The sequence below is a fragment of the Neofelis nebulosa genome, chromosome 11 (assembly GCF_028018385.1).
Source record: "Neofelis nebulosa isolate mNeoNeb1 chromosome 11, mNeoNeb1.pri, whole genome shotgun sequence".
NCBI lineage: Eukaryota > Metazoa > Chordata > Mammalia > Carnivora > Felidae > Neofelis > Neofelis nebulosa.
The window spans coordinates 53,270,265-53,289,388 of record NC_080792.1 but is presented as its reverse complement, the minus strand read 5'-3'; the positions used below and the strand labels follow the sequence as shown (position 1 = coordinate 53,289,388).

The following is a 19,124-nucleotide window of genomic DNA, read 5'->3' as shown; positions in this document are numbered from 1 at the left end:
CTTTCTGAAATATAGTTATCTGTTTAAAAATCTTAAGGGCTTTTTGGAACTTCTAGGATACAGTCCAAACTTTTAAATAAGAAAAGAATCTTTATCATCTAGTCTATACTTTTTCTCTTGAGTCTTTATCTGTTGCTATGTGTCCCTATCCCTTGTTATTAACCTGCAGCCATATAAAAAGATTCTGATGCCAGAGGCCATCATGCTGTTTGCTGACTCCCCTAACCTTGCCAAGATAACTCTTCCTTATACTTCCCAATTCAGTTCAGGTGTTATCTCCAGCAGAGAGCCCAACATGGGCTTGAACTCATGAACTGTGAGATCATGACCTGAGTTGAAGTCAGATACTTAACTGAATGAGCCACTCAGGCACCCTCAAGGAAGCCTTTCTAAAAATCACCTCATACATCTCCCCACAGCACACACACTACATCTGGGTTAGGCATACTATATGCTTCCTCAGTACCCCATGCAAACGGGATCTGATCTCATGGTAGAAAAATATTGACTAGATTGGAAGTTTCTCAAGGGGAGAGTGGAGTCTGGCTTCTTCTAAGCCCAGCTTCTTCTAAGTGGCACACAACAGGTGTTAAATAAATGTTTGAATAGTAAATAAGTAAAGGAAGAATGGACTCACATTGAATGAAAGGCACAAGGTTTATGAAAATTATTTTCATGGCTTTAGAGACTTTTATTTCTTGGTTCACTGCTAAAAAACATAGTTAACTTAAATCTGACTGAAAGAAATTGGGGTGTTACTGATTTGACATAAAAGGATGAGTGGATTTTAGTAAAATGTCAATGCAAAAAGTTTTACCTTTTTAGCCAATCTATTCTACCCACTCAGTTTTTCTTAACAGGGATAGGTCTTTACAAACTGTCAGCTCTGAGTTGCCACTCTGAAAATGGTATGACATACCGCCTCTTTGCCTCTGGCATATTTTAGCTCTTCATTCCACAATTGCTGTTGTTCAGCCTCCAGGTCTTTGGTTAATTTATTAATAGTCTGCTGCAGTTCATTCCTTTCATGATTTATTCTCTCAATGTCTGCAACTGAGTACTTCTGGTTATCAACAATATTCTGTAGACGAGTATTCTCCTGTTTCATTGTCTCATATTCTAGTTCTGCATTGAAAAAAAATTTGTGAAGTTCTTTCAATTCATACAAAGAAATTGATGCCATTATTTAATAGAGTTGATTAAGATTTCTAAATTTCCAAGTTATGTATATATATATTTTCTCTTCTTTTTGGGGGGGGATAATTCTATTTGATCTCACTTTGTTAATAACATTCCTGAAAGATGGTACAATTAAAGTTTTATGTTAGGAACATATTTCCCTATTGGCTTGCTATGATTTTCAGAAAGTGCTATATGAAAAAAATATGGCCCCACACATAATGATTAGGATTGAGAATTACTACACTTAAGAGGGATAGACTGCTGGTATTCAATTCAAATGCTTTTAATACTCCTGTATGATTCTCTTCAGTAAGTCAGAAAACCCACAAGTTTTTCACAAACAACAAAAAAAAATTTGCATTTAAATACATCACTTTATTCTTGTTTCACTGACATTTTCAGTAGTTTTATCAGATATTAAGTAACTATAATGGTTAAGTTCTTGCTTTGTCTATTTACCCAAATTTGTAACAAAAAATGACTATATTGTACTAAGACAAAATGGTACTTACAAACAGGAAATGATCATGAAAGAGAAAGAAGTTTTCAAACTTAAAATATTTGGGGTTATACAGAATAGTGTTTTCTAACCTTTTGTTATTCATAGCTTATAAAGAATATGATAGTACTTTTAAGCAGTCTGGGATAGGTGGATGAGGAAGTTCATGACCAAAGGGGCCATGAGAATCACCCCAAAGGCTGACAGGATCAAGATCTTGGCTTTGTTATAACTCAGTTGTAGCACTATACTTGGAAAGCTCCAATCTGAGCTCAAAATAAATTAATAGCTGGTTTAAGTAAAATTTGTTATATTTATCACAGGAATCTGCACAAAAAATCCACAATGTACATTATCCATACAGTTTAAATAGGTCTCTTTCATTCTTGGCCACAAATGACTTTAAATAATCAATAAAGTTAAAATACTCAGAATAAAAACATTTTAGATTAAGTTATCAAATTATCTCAAACTAAGTCAATCTGGACTGGTAAATGATTGCTAAAGTATCTCTCTCACCTCTTCAGCTTGTAATTATTGGAAAAAAATTCTCACAAGTAGAAAGTATGAAAATTGTCTTAATTAAATACCAATGAGGAAGACAGAGTATTAATATTATAAATTATTGATTTAATTACAAATATTGCTGTAATAAAAAATTAGTCTATGGCTTCTTGTCATCACAGAGAACAAACATTAGGGACCAAGTGTAAATTATTTAGAGTTGGTTTAGAGCAAATCTAATATATGTAATTAGAGTTTGGAAAAAAATAAACTGATTAAACAAATACCCCAGATAAATATTATCCTTGACTTGACAGATGGTCAATATTCCATAGACTAAGAAATAAATCAAATATCCTAAGGACTAGCTACACAAATCCTATGTGGGAAAGACACAGCCTGTAAAATCCTACAAGAATAAAACTGAAGCAGGCAAACACCTGGAAAAAATAGCACAGTAGGTCCACAGAGTTATTCATTTGGTAAAGTGCCATCCAATGGCTCTGCCGTTTATGGATACCTTTCTTTGCTCTCCTTCTGGCACTACAGAACTATCAATCAATTCATGTGTCACAGTATTATTAAGAGTTTTATGACTGATATGTGCTTATGAAAACAAAGTTAGGAACACACAAGGATATAAACAAACGTTCTTTAGTTGGGCTCTTCCTTACAGAGAATTATAGTAGTTTCATCTTTTCATCTTACTTTGCAATCAGCTTAAGCTGCCAAGTAGCTTAGGAGGCAGTGATGGATCATAAGATAATTGTAGTAGACTGAAGCCAGCAAAGATTAAAGAATCTGGTTTACTAATTACAAGGTGGAATAGAATAAATATTTATATCAGGTAGTATATGTTCTTAAGTTAGGTCCCTCTTTGCTTCAAAAAAATCAGACACCTGAAAACACGTTAGAAGGTATAGTAGGTTGACTAATTAATGGCCACCCAAAGTTATGTAGTCCAAATCCCTGGAATTTATAAACATTTCCTTATTTGGAAAAGGGGTTTTGCAGGTATAATTACATTAAGTATTTTGAGATGAGATTACCCTGGATTATCTAGTGGGTCCTAAATGCCATCACAAATGTCCTTAAAAGATAGAGGCTGAGAGAAATTAACATAAAGAGAAGAGGAGAGACAGATACACAGAAGAGGCAATGTGAGGATGAAGAAGAGACTGGAGTGACATGGCCAAAAGTTCGGGAATGCCAAGAACAACAGAAGCTGGAAGAGATGAGGAATGAATTCTCCCCTAGAGTCCTTGGAGGAAGCTTAGCCATGCTAAATTTTGGACTTGTAGCCTTTAGAATTGTGAGCCAAAAAATTTCTATTGTTCTAGTCCACCAAATTTGTGTTTTTTTAATTTTTTTTTTATAGCAGCCTCAGAAAACTAATACATGTAGAAGGCACTGAAAACTTGGTAGCCTGCTATAGCCACTCACCTTTAAAGGAAAAAAAGATATGGATGACAAAGCTCTCTCTGCATGTGATAAACCCCAGGAAGTCCACATTCCAGTCTGAATGTCTTCTTTTAGCATTCATTGGTTGTACTTACCTACTCTAGAAATTTCTTCATCAAGACCATTCAATTTCTGGTCAAGAATGGCTGAATGAGACTCCAAATTGCTCATGTATGCCTGATATTTTTGAACATCTGCTTGTAAGGAAGTTTTCAGTTTTCTCAATGACTCTAGACGATTCTTTAAAAGAAAAGAACATATTATTCTTATTGATAACCATTCCATACTTTAAAGTGACACAATATTATTTAAATTCATCTTAGAGAAAAGTATATTACATTTTCCTTTCACTTTTAGAGGAAGTCAAAAGAACTAAAAGGAAACTTTGGCATTCCTACCTAATTAAGATGTACTTTTCAGGAAGTCAGTTTGGGATACAAAAAGTCAAGGGCCAGGATGAAGGAGCACAAACATTTAAAATCTGATATTTTACAGAATAGTCTAGATAGTTCAATAATATAATACACAAAATAAAATTAGATATCTGGATATTATCATTTAGCTTTTAGAAAACCCTAAGAATATAATATATTATATAAACCCACTTGACACCATTCCCTTTTCATTAACTACATAACTCAGGGCTTGTTGTAAATAGTGTTCCCTAGAGGTGTGTAACATGGGGACCTTGTTCAAAAGATCTTTTTGGTCTTATGTAAGTAGGTTAGACTCTTTCATCATATTGTGAACATTAGCACAAGACTGATCAATCACAAGGGAAAACAAAGCTCTAGAGACACCAAACATGTTTTCATGGGAAGTTCTGTCCAATGTAAAAAAAAAATTAACTTTTAAGAAGCTTATTTTGCTATTTATTTATATCTTAGGGAAAGAGATAGCTGGCATTCTCTAAGGAAATCCAAAAATCCAAAAAAGCTAAGTATATAAGCCCACTGATAATAAGCATGTTTACTAACCGGTTCTTTTTCTCTTTCTTGTTCCAATCTTGCAATCTGTTCATTCAATGCTTTGTTTTTTGCTGCTAATGATTCCAGCTTGGAAGCATCTACATTAAATAAATCCTCTGGAGAGAAAACCCCAAAACTTAGTGAGATCTCAATTCTGTCTAGAAACATTTTCCCCCAGGTTTTCACCACTGGTTTCTCCCTCACTTCCTTCTAGACTGGTCAAAATACTACCAGTGAAGGATATACCACCCTCTAAAATAGCAAACCTTTCCCTTTACTACACTGTCTATTCCCTTACCTTGCTTTATTTTTCTTCATAGTACTTGCCACCCTTTGGTTTACAGTTATTTGATTATCATCTCTGTTAGAGGTAGCCTCATAGAGCAGGGATTTTCTATCTCTTATTCATGACTGTATTCTCAGTGCCTAAATGGTGGCTTGCCCAATGTAGGCATATAATAAATACCGTTTGAATAAATGAATACTATTAATTGGCTTAACTAATTATAAAAAAAACCCCAAAAACTTCACTAGATGCTTTTTATATTAGATCACTGTGAATTTTCCTCTTTTAAAATGAAACATCATTTACCTTGGTCCCTTTCTTATGTTGGACAAGTTGAAGTTGTCCTGTTATTTCAGCAAGATACATCCCATGGCAACATAAGGGAAATGCTTTCAACTTTTCTGCCAGTAGTGGCAAGGTGATATTCTCCTGTTTGGATTGATTCCATTGGATTCCACTGATTCCATTAAATTTATCTATTTTACCCACAGTTCTACTATTTTATATACAAGACTATGTCAATAAAAGGAAAGAATGTAAAAGAATACCTCTGGAACATTTTAGAGTTAGCTAGTATATACTGAATGTCACTAGATTATCACTGAGTGGAAAAATAAAGAATTTTTTTCTTTGGAAATATAATGGCCCATTAATTTTAATTACTCAAACAGTAAAGCAAGAATATTATAGGGATATCACAGGAATAACATTTGGTGATTACCTTCTGTGTTCCTGGTAGTGTGTTTGATACTTTATGTACACAGCCACCTAATCTTGCAAAACTTTGTTAGAGAGGTTAATTAATTTGTTAAGGTCACATAGGCAGGAAGGGGTTTTGCCTCAGGTCTGACTCTAACATCAGCATTCTTTCAGCTTAACTAGCTTTTCTCCATCAAAGAAACAATGAAGACAAAAATCAGTAGGCATCCAAACAAATTTAGAATAGCTCATCTAAACACTGGGTGTGGTTAAATAAGCTATAGCTCCATGAATAGAGTTTAATACATGACTAAAAGCATGCACACTAGGAATGAGAACACTTACTCAGCTTTGACTGCAACTCTGTGTTCATCTCTTCAAAGCTGTCGGCACCAGTCATGAAACTCTCATAGCATTTTATGGTGTAGTCCAAAAACAACTGATTGGGTTAAGCAGATTTTAGAAAAAGCCATTATTCTCTATTTAGTGTGTTCCATTTTTCTAAGTGGGAATTTAAAGTTGAATTAAAAAAAGAAAGGTCAAGAGTACTAAGTAGTTATATGAACTCCTATAAATGAGACACAAACCTAGGATATATAATTATGTTACACAGACTTGCTTAGTCTGCTGTTTCTAATGTGAATGAGAATGAAAAGAACACTTAAATTTGGATAATGGTGATTTTTAGTAAAGAAACCACACCTTCAGAATTTTGAGGTCAAATAAGGAAGCTTATTAATAAACGTAATTCAGGGGTGCCTGGGTGACTCAGTTGGATAAGCCTCGGAGTTCGGCTCAGGTCATGATCTCATGGTTTGTGGGTTAGAGGTCTGTGTCAGGTTCTGTGCTGACAGCTCAGAGCCTGGAATGGAGTCTGCTTTGGATTCTGTGCTTCCCTCTCTCTCTGCCCCTCCCCTCCTTCTTGCTCTGTCTCTCTCTCAAAAAAAAAAAAAAAAAAAAAAAAAATTCAACATAAAATGCACATTTATCTTTAGGGGTAGATCATCCCTATGAATGAACCTTATGAAAAAGGTAAATGAATTGATGATCACCTAGGTACAATCAAACTGACAATGTCTAGCTGTGAAAATCAGAATGAAGGCTATAAATACACTGTTACTTCAGTCTCAAAAGTGGCATGGTTAGTAGAGATCTAAACAGTAGAGTACTAGAATCCTTAATATTTATCCAAAAGAAAGTAACACTACAGTTTGTAGTTATGTGGTGCTTTGGTCACTTTGAAGATGCATACTTTGTTAGGAGGTGAGGATGGCTGATCAGAATTTTCCAAAGCCTACATGAAAGAAATATCCCTCAAGACAAACCAATTCCCTTTGCGCGGATTCTCTAATTAAGCAACCTTCATATTATTTGGTTGATATAGAAAGGATACCCTGAATAGCATTCTTCTAACTGGAAAGGTATACCACTAATGATAAATTAATATATTTTCATTCTCTTTCAGATCAGTCTCTTATGAATTTGGTGACAATGAATCAGTTTCTTTAAGCTTGGTCAATTTTGATTTTGCAGATTAAAAAAACAAATTGAATTTCTGCAGTCAAATGCTCTGCCAGTAACAAACTGAGTTTCTGGATCTACAAAGCTGAGGCAAAGAATCTGGTGAAACTGGATATTTTGATAACCCTCTTTAATTAAAAAATAGCACTTTATAATTTCCAAAGTGCTGCTTTGTATATTGTCATCTGAAATAATAGCTAAAAGAGTGAAAATACCTTTTACTGGTTTAACCTTTAGGATAAATATACAAAAATTAATATTTAATAAATGCTGTAATTATATTTGGCTTGAAAACTGAGGTACAACTAAATGTAGTCCAGTACACATACTGCAACATGGGAGGAAAATTCTCAAGTAGGATCAAAGGCTTTCTAACTGTTTCACCAGCAGGGGTCATTGCTGAAGCAGTAAAAGGCAGGGTTACTCTCTGTTTAAAAAAACCCCAAAACAAAAAAACTCAGATACCTCTTTGAACTATTTCCCAGGTAGAAATAAAAGATGAAACTGAAGTTCTTGCCACTTTCAAGTCAAATGCTCAAAGAGCGTAGGTTAGAATTAGAAACAGAAAATAGTTTTTCTTCTTAGGGACCTGCATGGTGATCTTTTACATGTACTAGGGCACATTAATGTTTAATTTCAATATTATAAACTATTCCTTGGAGTTGGTATTTGCTTCATTTACACACGTAAATTTGCTTATTTTAGGAAACAGGGTGGGGTTAGTTACATAGTTTCGGTTCCAATAAAGTATGGTTTGGGAACCAATTTTGGCCACCTGTTTACTTTTATCTCAACCCCTTTTTGAAGTGATAACTCAGATCTAAGTGGCAATATGGTTAACTAAAAAGGCCAAAACAAAACAAAAAACCTACAATGTAATATTTTAAGACTCAAAGATTATACTTTGTATTGGCAAAGAATTATATTAGACTTATGTTGTCAGTATTGATATCTTCATTCTAAAACATAAAGAAATATTACATCTATACATAAAATAATGTTATGATTTACTTCTAATTTCATTGCATTTTTAACTTAGTTAACATTTCAATTTCCTTTTTTTTTTTTTTTAATACTTATTTTTGAGAGAGAGAGAGAGAGAGAGAGAGAGAGAGAGAAAGAGAGTGAGTGTGCACTCGAGCATGAGCCAGGAAGAGGCAAAGAGAGGGAGACAGAGGATCCGAAGCAGGTTCTGTGCTGAAGCCCCAATGCAGTGCTTGAACTCACGAACCATGAGATCATGACCTGAGCCAAAGTCTGATGCTTTACTAACTCAGCCACCCAAGAGCCCCAACATTTGAAATTTCTATGCCTACTTAGTTTTAGAAATTACAATGTGATTCCAAGAGTAAATCTATTAATATTTGTTTGCTTATTATTTATTTATGTTTGTTTATTTTTGAGAGAGAGAGAGAGCACATAAGAAAATGAGGGGCAGAGAGAGGGAGAGGGAGACAGGATCCAAAGTGGGTTCTGTGGAGATCCAATGTGGGGCTCACACTCATGAACCATGAGATCATAACCTAAGCCTAAGTTGAATGCTTAACCGACTGAGCCACCCAGGCACCCCTCTATTAACATAAAAAAAAAAAATCAGTTTTAGAAGTTTTTCAGGAAGCAAAAAGACAACTTATACAAAAGACTAATTTCAATAGTGACACAGTTAATAATACCAAGATAACTCTCATGTTTGTGGTACCTTATTATGCATAATTCCATCTTCAGTTTCTTCTCCCCAAGGCTGTCCATCATCAAATAATGGTGAGCTTTCTTTCATGGCAGTATGTAACTGATAAGTACACAAGCAACATATTTAAGTTGATAAAGGTTAAGAGAAAAACACATAGTTTTCATGTTTTGACAAATTTGTTTTAGTGTCATTTTTAGAAGGATTTAAATTACTGCATGAATGAAAGTCTCTTGAGACGTTATTTTATTGAGCCTTAAAACATAATCCTTTTGATATTTTAGTAACTAAATCCATTAGGATTAAAAAAGGATGGATTCCACATTTAGTTCTATAAAATATGCTGATCTTTATGGCTATAATCCATTGAAAGCATATACACACATTTTAATGCAACTCTGAGAATCTAAAAAAAACTTGCCACAGGTGAACCAGAAAGATTATGAATTCAAGTTTGGTGCTTACATATCAACAACAGACTCCTTTGGTATGTATAAATCTGAACTTCAGATTGATTATAATAGAAAATCTTTAGAAACACAATTGTTTAAGCTTGAAAATGAAAAATAGAGAATACATTATAGCAAAATATTCAGGTATTTATAACTGATAAGCTAAAAAGAAAATGGCTAAAAGTTTTTAAGGCAAAGAAATTCCATTTTGGAACACGTGTTTTTATATTTTTTGTTTTCTGAGAGAGAGAGAGAGAGCAAACGAGCGGGAAATGGCAGAGGGAGAGAGAGAATCTTAAGCAGGCTCCACGCCCAGTGCACAGCCAATTGTGGGGCTGGATACCACGACCCTGAGATTATTACCTGAGCTAAAATAGAGTCAGATGCTTAACCAACTGAGACATCCAGGTTCCCCTATAAGTTGTTTTAAAAATATAACCTTCCAAACATGAAAAATACTCTAGAAAACGTAAGTGAATTTGCTATAAAATATAAAGACATAAATGTGTATCTAGTATAATGCACACTAAGCTTCTAAGAAAAGGACTGTGCATTAGGAATGTAAAAGAATGTGGTTTCTGCTAAAAATATTTCATTAACTTTTCTTATCCTAGGACTTACACACCAGATTCCTGAGCGAGAATATTGTTCTTAGCCCAGAGCTGCTTGCTGTATCTACACCTTTCCTATTCCAAAGGCACTCATAAGACTTTTTTGTATATCTAAGATGGATGTAGGTGAGCTCTATCAACTCATCCTTTACTTCTTCCTTTGACAAGGTCTCAAGTGACAATCAGATTTAACTAAATCTGAAAGACATGTATAGCAGAGCCCAAGATTAAGAACAGAATCTTCTACCTTGTCATTGGGGTAGATAAAGAAAATGTTGTCATGTCAAAAGTCCACGTGAATATTGTTGATACTCTGCAAAGTTCAAAAAGACCCTTATACAGGGACAAACGACTCTGCCCAGGCAGGGGAGTTAATCACTGCTCGGTTGTAGCTCCTAGCCCCATCTGACCAGAAAGCCTAGCTGGGACACCTGAAAAGCTGTTTGGCTCAGAAACACTTAGAATTAAGAGCCTGGAAGGCAGAACTGATCATGCACAGAGAAAGCTGGTGACCTCATTTGGACAGAAAACTTGGGGCATGGGTTGGCTTAAGTGAAGACCACAAAGAGCCTTTGGGGTCTGTTCTTCTGCTCTGCTCAGGCAGGGGAACTTATTCACGACCCCACCCATTGCTAGTGTAGCTTCTGGCCCTGGCCAACCTGAAAGCCTAGCTGGAGCACCTACATAATAACTGCCTAGCCCAGGAGCATGTGAAGAGAGCTTGGCTGGGGCTTTGTTCATTTGCAGAGCCAAGCCAGCAAACCTAGTCTGGCCAAAGGTTTGCCTGATTAGCTACCCAAGAAGAATCCTGCTGGCCTTGGGGTCTGTTTTGCCTCCTTCTTCTACTCTGGTAGGGAATCTAATCCACAGCCCTGCCCACTGATGACTACAGCCTCCAACCCTCCTAACCAGAGCTCATGGAAATCTCAGTAGCCCACAAAGCCAAATACAGCCTCTGGTCCCACCTAACCAGAAAACCTAACCAGAGCACCTAGGAGTATATTTAGCTCACCCTGTAACTCTGATTACAGTGGCACTGGAGTAGAGAATCTGACTGGTTGTCCTACCATCTGCTGGGACGGTGGCCTGTTAGATCAGGGAACTTAGAGCATAGTCCTGCCTAGTTTGATCCCCAAACAAGAGTCTTTCCAATCCTGGGGCATGTATATGCCCCCCTCCCCCCCTTCCTAGGCATGGAATCTAAGTTGCTGTCTTGTCCAATGCTTTTTACACTCTTCAGCCCACCTGACCAGGAAACCTAATAAGAGGATATGTGAGGCTGTGTAGCCCATCCTACAGCCCTACTGACAGTGACACTTGAAGAGACAGCATAGCTCATGGCCTTCCTTGTATGTAGACAAAAATCAGTGGTAGCCTCTTCTGTCCAGGGATTTCAGCACATACTTATACCATCGGTTTCAGATCCCAAACAAGCCATGGAGGCTTTGGGGCTATTCTCCTGCCCCACCAAAGCAGGGAAGCTAATTTTTAGCACTGCCTACAGCTGAGTACAGTAGCTGGTCCCAACTATTTAGGAAGCCTGACCAGGAAATTGTGGAGCCTACCCTATAGCTTCACTTGGACAGGGAACCAAGCCAGCAGTCCTCTCTAACTGTTCTCAGACAGCAGCACTTCCCTCTCTCCCCTATCCTCAGAGCATGGACAGTGACCTTTCCCAAAAACAGACCTTGATACAAATCCCACGTTTATAAGGACACATCTAAAAACCCAATCTGAGCTGACTGGTAAAGAACTGTCTCTGCCAAAGAGATCCTCTCAAGTGTGGAAGAAGAGACCACTTACTCAAATGTGCAAGTACCATCACGAGGAATCAAGGATCATGAAAAATAAGGTAAACATAGCACTACCAAAGGAAATGAATAAAACTCCAATAACTGACCCTAAAGAAATGGAGATCTATGAACTAACTCAGAATAATCCTCTCAAAGTGGATTAGTAAACTATAAGAACACAGAGCCAACTAAACAAAATTAGAAAAATGATACAAGAGGGGCGCCTGGGTGACTCAGTCAGTTAAGTGTCCAAATCTTGGTTTTGCCTTGCGTCATGATCTTGTGGTTCATGGGTTTGAACTCTGTGTTGGGCTCTGCATTGACAGCATGGAGCCTGATTGGGATTCTCTCTTTCCTTCTTTCTGTCCCTCCCCTGCACTCTCTCTCAAAATAAATAAACTTTTTTTTTTTTTTTTTAAAGAAAAACATGTGGGGCGCCTGGGTGGCTCAGTCGGTTCAGCATGCGACTTCAGCTCAGGTCATGATCTCACAGTCCGTGAGTTTGAGCCCTGCGTGAGGCCTTGTGCTGACAGCTCAGAGCTTGGAGCCCGCTTCAGATTCTGTGTCTCCCCCCCCCTCTCTCTCTCTCTCTCTCTCTCTCTCTGTCCCTACCCTGCTCATGCTCTGTCTCAAGGATAAATAAACATTAAAAAAAAAAATAAAGAAAAACATTCAAGAACAGAACAAAAAATTCAACAAAGAAACAAAAACTATAAAAAAAATTAAACAAATGATAGCTGAAAAAAAAAAACAAACAACTTATCTAAAGAATTAAATAGAGTTTCAAAATCAGAGTTGACCATGCAGAAGAATCAGTGGGCTAGAAGACAGGACATTTGAAATTATCCAGTAAGAGAAGCAGAAAGGAAAAAGAATGAAAAAACAGTGAAGAAAGACTATGGGACTTATGGGTCATCATCAAATGATACAGTATCTGCATTATGGGAATCTCAAAAGGAGAAGAGAAAGAGAAAGGGACAGAAAGTATATTTATTTTTATTAAAAAACCATTTTTTTAAACTTTATTTTCAGAGAGGTGGAGACAATGTGAGTGGGAGAGGGGCAGAGAGACAGAGGGAGAAAGAGAGAGAATCTCAAGCAGGCTCTGCACTGTCAGCAGAGAGCCCAATGTGGGGCTTGAACTCAAGAACTGTGAGATCGTGACCAAAGATGAAATCAAAAGTCAGATGCTTAACTAACTGAGCCACCCAGATGCCCCATCAAAAAATATATTTAAAGCAATAAGAGGTGAAAACTTTCCAAACCTGGGCAGAGAAATGGACATCCAGATCCATGAAGTTCAAAAGACCCCAAATAGGTTGAACCCAAACTGGGCTATGTTGAAACATATGTTGAAAGGAAAAAAAAGGTCAACTCCAAATTCATTATCTGGCAAAACTGTCCTTCAGAAATGAAGGAGAGATATAGGCTTTCCAAAACAAAAGCTAAGGGAGTTCACCACCACAAGATCTGCCTTACAAGAAATGCTAAAGGGAGTTCTTCGAGTGGAAGCAACAAAATGCTAATCAACATTGCAAAAACATATGAAGGTAGTGTAAAACTCACTGGTAATGATAAACATACAAAGTCTGGTTTTCTAATATGGTACTGTGTAATTAATTTACAACTCTAGTTTAATAGCTAAAAAACAAATGTGTTAAAAAGAACCATAACTAAAATAATCTGTTATCGGAAACACAATATAAAAAGTATGTAAACTGTAACATCAATAACCTAAAATGTAAAAAGAGAAGTGAAAGTGTAAAGTTTATGAAGTTATTGAAATTATCACTTTAAAATAGAATGGTATAGTTTTAAAGATGTTTTATGTAAGCCTTATGATAACCACAAGGAAACAACACAAAGTAGATACATAAAAAATGATAAAGTCAAAGCACGCTGATACCAAAGATCATCAAACTGCAAAAGAAGATAGTAGAATAAAGACCAAGCAGAACAACAGACCTACAAAACAGTCAGAAAACAATTAAAGAAATGGCAATAGGTCCTTACCTACCAATAATTACTTTAATATTTGTTTATTTTATTTTATTTCACTTTTAATATTTTTGAGAGACAGAGAGAGAGAGAGAGAGAGAGAGACATAGTGTGAGCAGGGGAGGGTCAAAGAGAGAGGGGACACAGAATCGGAAGCAGGCTTTAGGCTCTGAGCTGTCAGCACAGAGCCTGATGTGGGGCTTGAACTCACGAACCATGAGATCATGACCTGAGCCAAAGTTGGACCCTCAACTGAGTGAGCCACCCAGGCACCCTCCGCCAATAATTACTTTAAATGTAAATGGATTAAACTTTCCAACCAAAATACACAGAATGACTGAATGGACAAAAAATAAGATTCAAAAATATGCTGCCTACAAGAGACTCAATTTAGTTTTAAAGACACAGACTGAGAGTGAAGGGATGAAAAAAGATATACCAGACAAAATAGACTTTAAAGTAAAAATGGCAAGAAGAGACAGTGAAAGTCATTATATAATGACAAAAAGGTCAATTCACTAAGAAGATAAAACATTGGCCTCTGGTAGGCTTTGTGCTGACAGTGTGGAATCTGCTTGGGATTCTCTCCCTCCCTCCCACTCTGCCCCCACCCCAACTTGTGCACTCCCTCTCCCTCTCTCTCAAAATAAATAAATAAACATTATAAAAAAGATAAAACATTTGTAAATATTTATGCAAACAACATTGGAGCACCTAAATATATAAAGCAAATTCTATCAGAACTAAAAGGAGAAATAACAGCAACACAACAGTTGGAGACTTTAATACTACACTCTTAACAATGGAGAGATAATCCAGACAGAATAAATAGCAGTTTGAAAACTCTACAGACCAAATGGGACTCAACAGACACTTACAGAACATTCTATCCAACAATAGCAAAACATACATTCTTCTCATGAGTACAAGGAAAATTTTCTAGGAGAGAATATGCTACATTACAAAACAAGTCTTAGTATGATCAAGTATCATACCAAGTATCTTCTCTAAATATGAAACTAGAAATCAGCAACAAAAGGAAAACTGGAAAAGTCATGAATACATGGAGGTTAAACCTCACTCTCCTGAACAACCAATCTATCAAAGAAGAAATTAAAGGGGAAATGAAAAAGTATCCTGAGACAAATGAAAATGGAAACACAGCATACCAAACTTATGGGATGTAGCAAAAGCAATTTTTAGAGGGAAGTTTACAGCTATATAAGCATATATCAAGAAAACAGAAAGATCGCAAATAAAGAACCTAACTTTATACACCTCAAGGAAGTAGAAAGAACAGAGCAAAATAAATTCAAAGTTAGGAGAAAAGAATCAATAGAGTAGAAACAAAGAAAATTGAGAACAAGAAAACAATAGAAAAGATTACTAATACTGAGTTGGTTCTTTGAAAAGATAAACAAAATCAACAAACCTTTAAGCTAGACTAACCAAAGAAAAAAGAGATGAATAGCTAAATCAACAAAATTATAAATAAAAGAGGAGACACTAATACTGGTACCACAGAAATACAATGGATCATAAAAGGCTACTGTGAACAACGTATGGCAAAATAATTAACAACATAGAAGACAGATAAATTCTTGGAATCTTACAACCTACCAAGACTGAATCAGGAAGGAGAATATCTGAACAGGAAAACAGATCAATTATTAGATTGAATCAGGAATCTAAAATCTCCCAATGAAGAAAAGTCCAAGTCCAGATGAATTCACTGGTGAAATTTACCAAACATTTAAAGAATTAATGCAAATCCTTAGAATCCTTCGAATGATAGGGAATAATCCCAAAGTTATTCTTTAAGGTCACCATAACCCTGATACCAAAGACAGATGAGGACACTATAAGAAAACAGGCCAATATCCCTGCTGAATATAGATGCAAAATTCTCAATAAAACATTAACGAATTTGGCAGTACATTAAAAGGATCTCACCATCATCAAGTATGATTTATTGCAGCATGCAAGGATGGTTCAGCATGCATGAATCAATAAATGTGATATAACTCATTAATTGAATGAAAAAATCATAATTTCAGCAAATGGAGAGGCAGCATTTGACAAAATTTAACATCTGTTCATGATAAAAACTCAGCAAATTAGTTATAGAAGAATTGTACCTCAACATAATAAAGGGCATATATGAAAAGCCCACAGCTAACATCATACTCAATGGTAAAAGGTTGAAAGTTTTTCCTCTAAGTTCAGAAACAAGACAAAGGTGCCCACTCTCAACCACGCCTATTCAACTTAGTACTGGAAGTTCTAGCCAAGAAAATAAAACAAGAAATAAAACGCATTAGAATTGAAAAGGAATAAGTAAAATTATCGCTATTTATAGATGACATGATTTTATATATAGAAAATCCTAAAGACTCCATAAAGAACTGTTAGACCTAACCAATGAATTCAGTAGTGTTGCAGGACATAGTATTAAAATATAAAAGTCAGTAGCAGTTCCAAATACTAATGGCAAATTATCTGAAAAAGAAAGAAAACTACACCATTGACAATACCATCAGAGCAATGAAATAATTAGGACTGAATTTAAATAACAACGTGAAAGACCTCTATGTTGAAAACTATAGGACATTGATGAAAGAAATTGAAGACACAAATAAATGGAAAGATAATCCTGGGTTCATGGACTGGAAAAATTAATATTGTTAAAATGTCCATACTACCCAAAGCCATCTATAATCTATAGACCAATGCAATCCCTTTCAAAATTCCGATGACATTTTTTTTTTTTTAATTGGGGTAGAGAAACAATTCTAAAATTTATATAGAAGCACAGAAGACCACAAATACCCAGAGCAATCCTAAGAACAATGTGGGAGACATTATACTCTTTCAATTTCAAGCTATCTTATAAAGATATTTACAATACAATGAAATTAAAAACACAATAGAGAAAAAAGTAGAATTTTTTTTTTTTTTTTTTTCAAATCAGAGACTAAAGGAGCCATCCTAAGTCTGGCTAAATTTCTAGGATTCTTAACTGGGAAAGATTAGAACAAGAGGCCTATGATCTCTCATTGATTCTAACATTGTTATAGTGTTCAATTCTACCACCTCAAGCAAACCAAGATAGGAAGGAGGGGATTTCAACCTATATAACACACTTGGAGGCATCTCGAGGGGTCTCTCTCCAACAGAAGCCAATACAGGTACTCCATGAGCTCCTGCATCACTGTGGAAATGCTACCTCCCAATCACATAAGAATGATATAAGCTGCTTAGTCAAACAAGGGTAAAGTGTTCTTCTGACAATACAAGGATTTGGTGGTGGGAACAGAGAGGTAGCTATCCACTGCCCATGGATATCACTGAGAAGAGACAAACTGAATGCACAAATGTTATATAAAAAGTTCAGTAAAATGTGAGTTGTATTAATGGGCTATAGTGTTGGATTTCTACTCCTATCTTAACAATGGTGGTGCTGCAAGTACTGAGATGTCTTCCGGGTCAAAATCCATCCATGTAGTGCCTGCCTGTATTTTGTTAAGGGATTGCCAATAGCCAAGAGAATGACAGGGGGACAGTATTAGTTTTATGGATTCCAAGCACTAAGAAGGACAGGAAACTCAGAAACTATAAAAGAAGAGACTGAATTAGACTAGATAAAATTTTACATTTCTCAACAGTCAAAATACAGTAAATAAATCAAAAGAAAAAAAAGGAAAAAAATAATTGCACCATATCCATAAGAGTTAATTTCCCCAATTTGATTGTTTTTGATGTACAAAATGGTGCTCCTACAAATCAGTAAGAAAATAGAAAAATGGCAAAACACAGGCAGTTGTAATAAATGTGAAAAATGTTCAAGTTGAAAACAAAAATTGCAAATACGAAAAGATGATGTTTTTGTTTGTCATGTGTTCATTAAAAATATTGATAAGCTAACATATAAAGTGTTTAATATATAAAGGTTCAAATTAATAGCAGAAGCAAAAAAATGAAATATAAAATAGGCCAAAAAAGCACACACACAAAATATCAATGACAAACCATACAAAAACATAATTGCTTTAATAATATATATATTAAACAAGCTTTTTTTCTTTCACCTCTCAAATGGTAAAGATTTTAAAATAATGATGTGTACAGAGTGGGAAAATGCATATGCTCACACATTGTTGAGGAGCTTTTAACTGGTGCAAGTTTTCTGAAGGGGAATTTGTCAGTATATATCCAAAGTTAAAAAAAAAAAACACACATTAAATTGTGCAGCAAAAATCCATCTTTAAAACTACAGTCCAACAAAATTTTTAAATTGTTGTCTCTGAGTTGTGGGGATTATGGGTACATTACTTTCTGTGTATGCTTTTCTGTATTTTCCAAAATTTTTTGCAATGAATATGGATTTCAATTAAAAAAAGAGAAAAGCAAATTATGTATATAATGGAGGAAATAATTTCCTACTAACTTTTTCTAAAAAGCTTTAAAACCTTGTGAAAATGATCTTCTTGCCAATGTGTTACTTCCTTCCTCTCACCTCTGGAAGCAATTTATTAACAGTTTGAAGAACTTAAAATCAAATGTGCTTTGAAAAATTAAAACTGATGCAGACTGTGACATAACTAGCAAAAGAAAGACTGAAAGAGAAATAACACTACCTTGAGGGGAAAAAAAAATCTTTTCTACATATACATTTTAAAATGAAAAATCAAATACCTTGATGCAGTCTATTAGCCAAACCAAAGCTGCCACAATGTGCGGCCATGTATGAGGGGCCCCCACTGTATACATGGAGCTTTTGGATAATGCAAAAGGATACCTATGAAAAATTGGGAAAAAAAATAAGCTAACAATGTTCATTTTGTGAAAATAAGGGCTAAATTAAGCAAGAAGTTACATTAGAAAAATTCCACATATATATCAACAGTCTTGACTTGTTTAGAAGTAACATATTTATCAAGATTCTGTCCTTGGTTATCTTATTTTCAAATGATTTTGTGTATTTTTTGGTTTCTTCTCTGCAGATTACTTTGTACATATATCCCTAAAGCTGCAGAGCTTGATTTACAACCAGTATATTGGACTTGTAAAAGATTGTTTGTTCCCTCAAATTCAATGTATTCCAATGAGTGTACTCCTCATCCTCAAATCCATCCTCTTTGTGTTTATTCTACACAGCCCTTCTTGACTTCATCCCATCCCACTTTCTCCAGCGCTACAATCCTGTCTTTTTTGCTTCTATAGAATCTGTCGAATCCAGCCCATCCTATTTATTTTTCACGTCAGTAGTTGGAGGGCCTTATGATCTATCATCTTCAATAGTCCAGGAATAACCTCCAAACAGTGGTTTTTCTCTCCTTTTAAATTTATCCTAACATATGCTGCCCACAGTGACCAACTTAAAAGATATGATTTCTCTGACTCAAAATCTTGACAAATCAATTGAGTTTGATTCTTCTCTGTGTTCCAACAATCTCTTTAGGC

At 35.5% G+C, this 19,124-nt stretch overlaps 1 protein-coding gene across 1 annotated transcript in view; it reads right to left on the bottom strand.

Annotated features, from left to right (window-relative positions):
* NDC80 (NDC80 kinetochore complex component) overlaps window positions 1–19,124 on the bottom strand; it is a 62,324-nt gene that overhangs the window by 37,671 nt on the left and 5,529 nt on the right. Inside the window, exons 6-11 of the mRNA XM_058692574.1 lie at window positions 18,357–18,459; window positions 8,820–8,909; window positions 5,945–6,038; window positions 4,624–4,730; window positions 3,742–3,886; window positions 920–1,125 (exon numbers count right to left, since the gene is read on the bottom strand). Of these exons, the coding sequence (XP_058548557.1) occupies window positions 920–1,125; window positions 3,742–3,886; window positions 4,624–4,730; window positions 5,945–6,038; window positions 8,820–8,909; window positions 18,357–18,459 (745 nt within the window). The remainder of the gene's footprint in view (window positions 1–919; window positions 1,126–3,741; window positions 3,887–4,623; window positions 4,731–5,944; window positions 6,039–8,819; window positions 8,910–18,356; window positions 18,460–19,124) is intronic.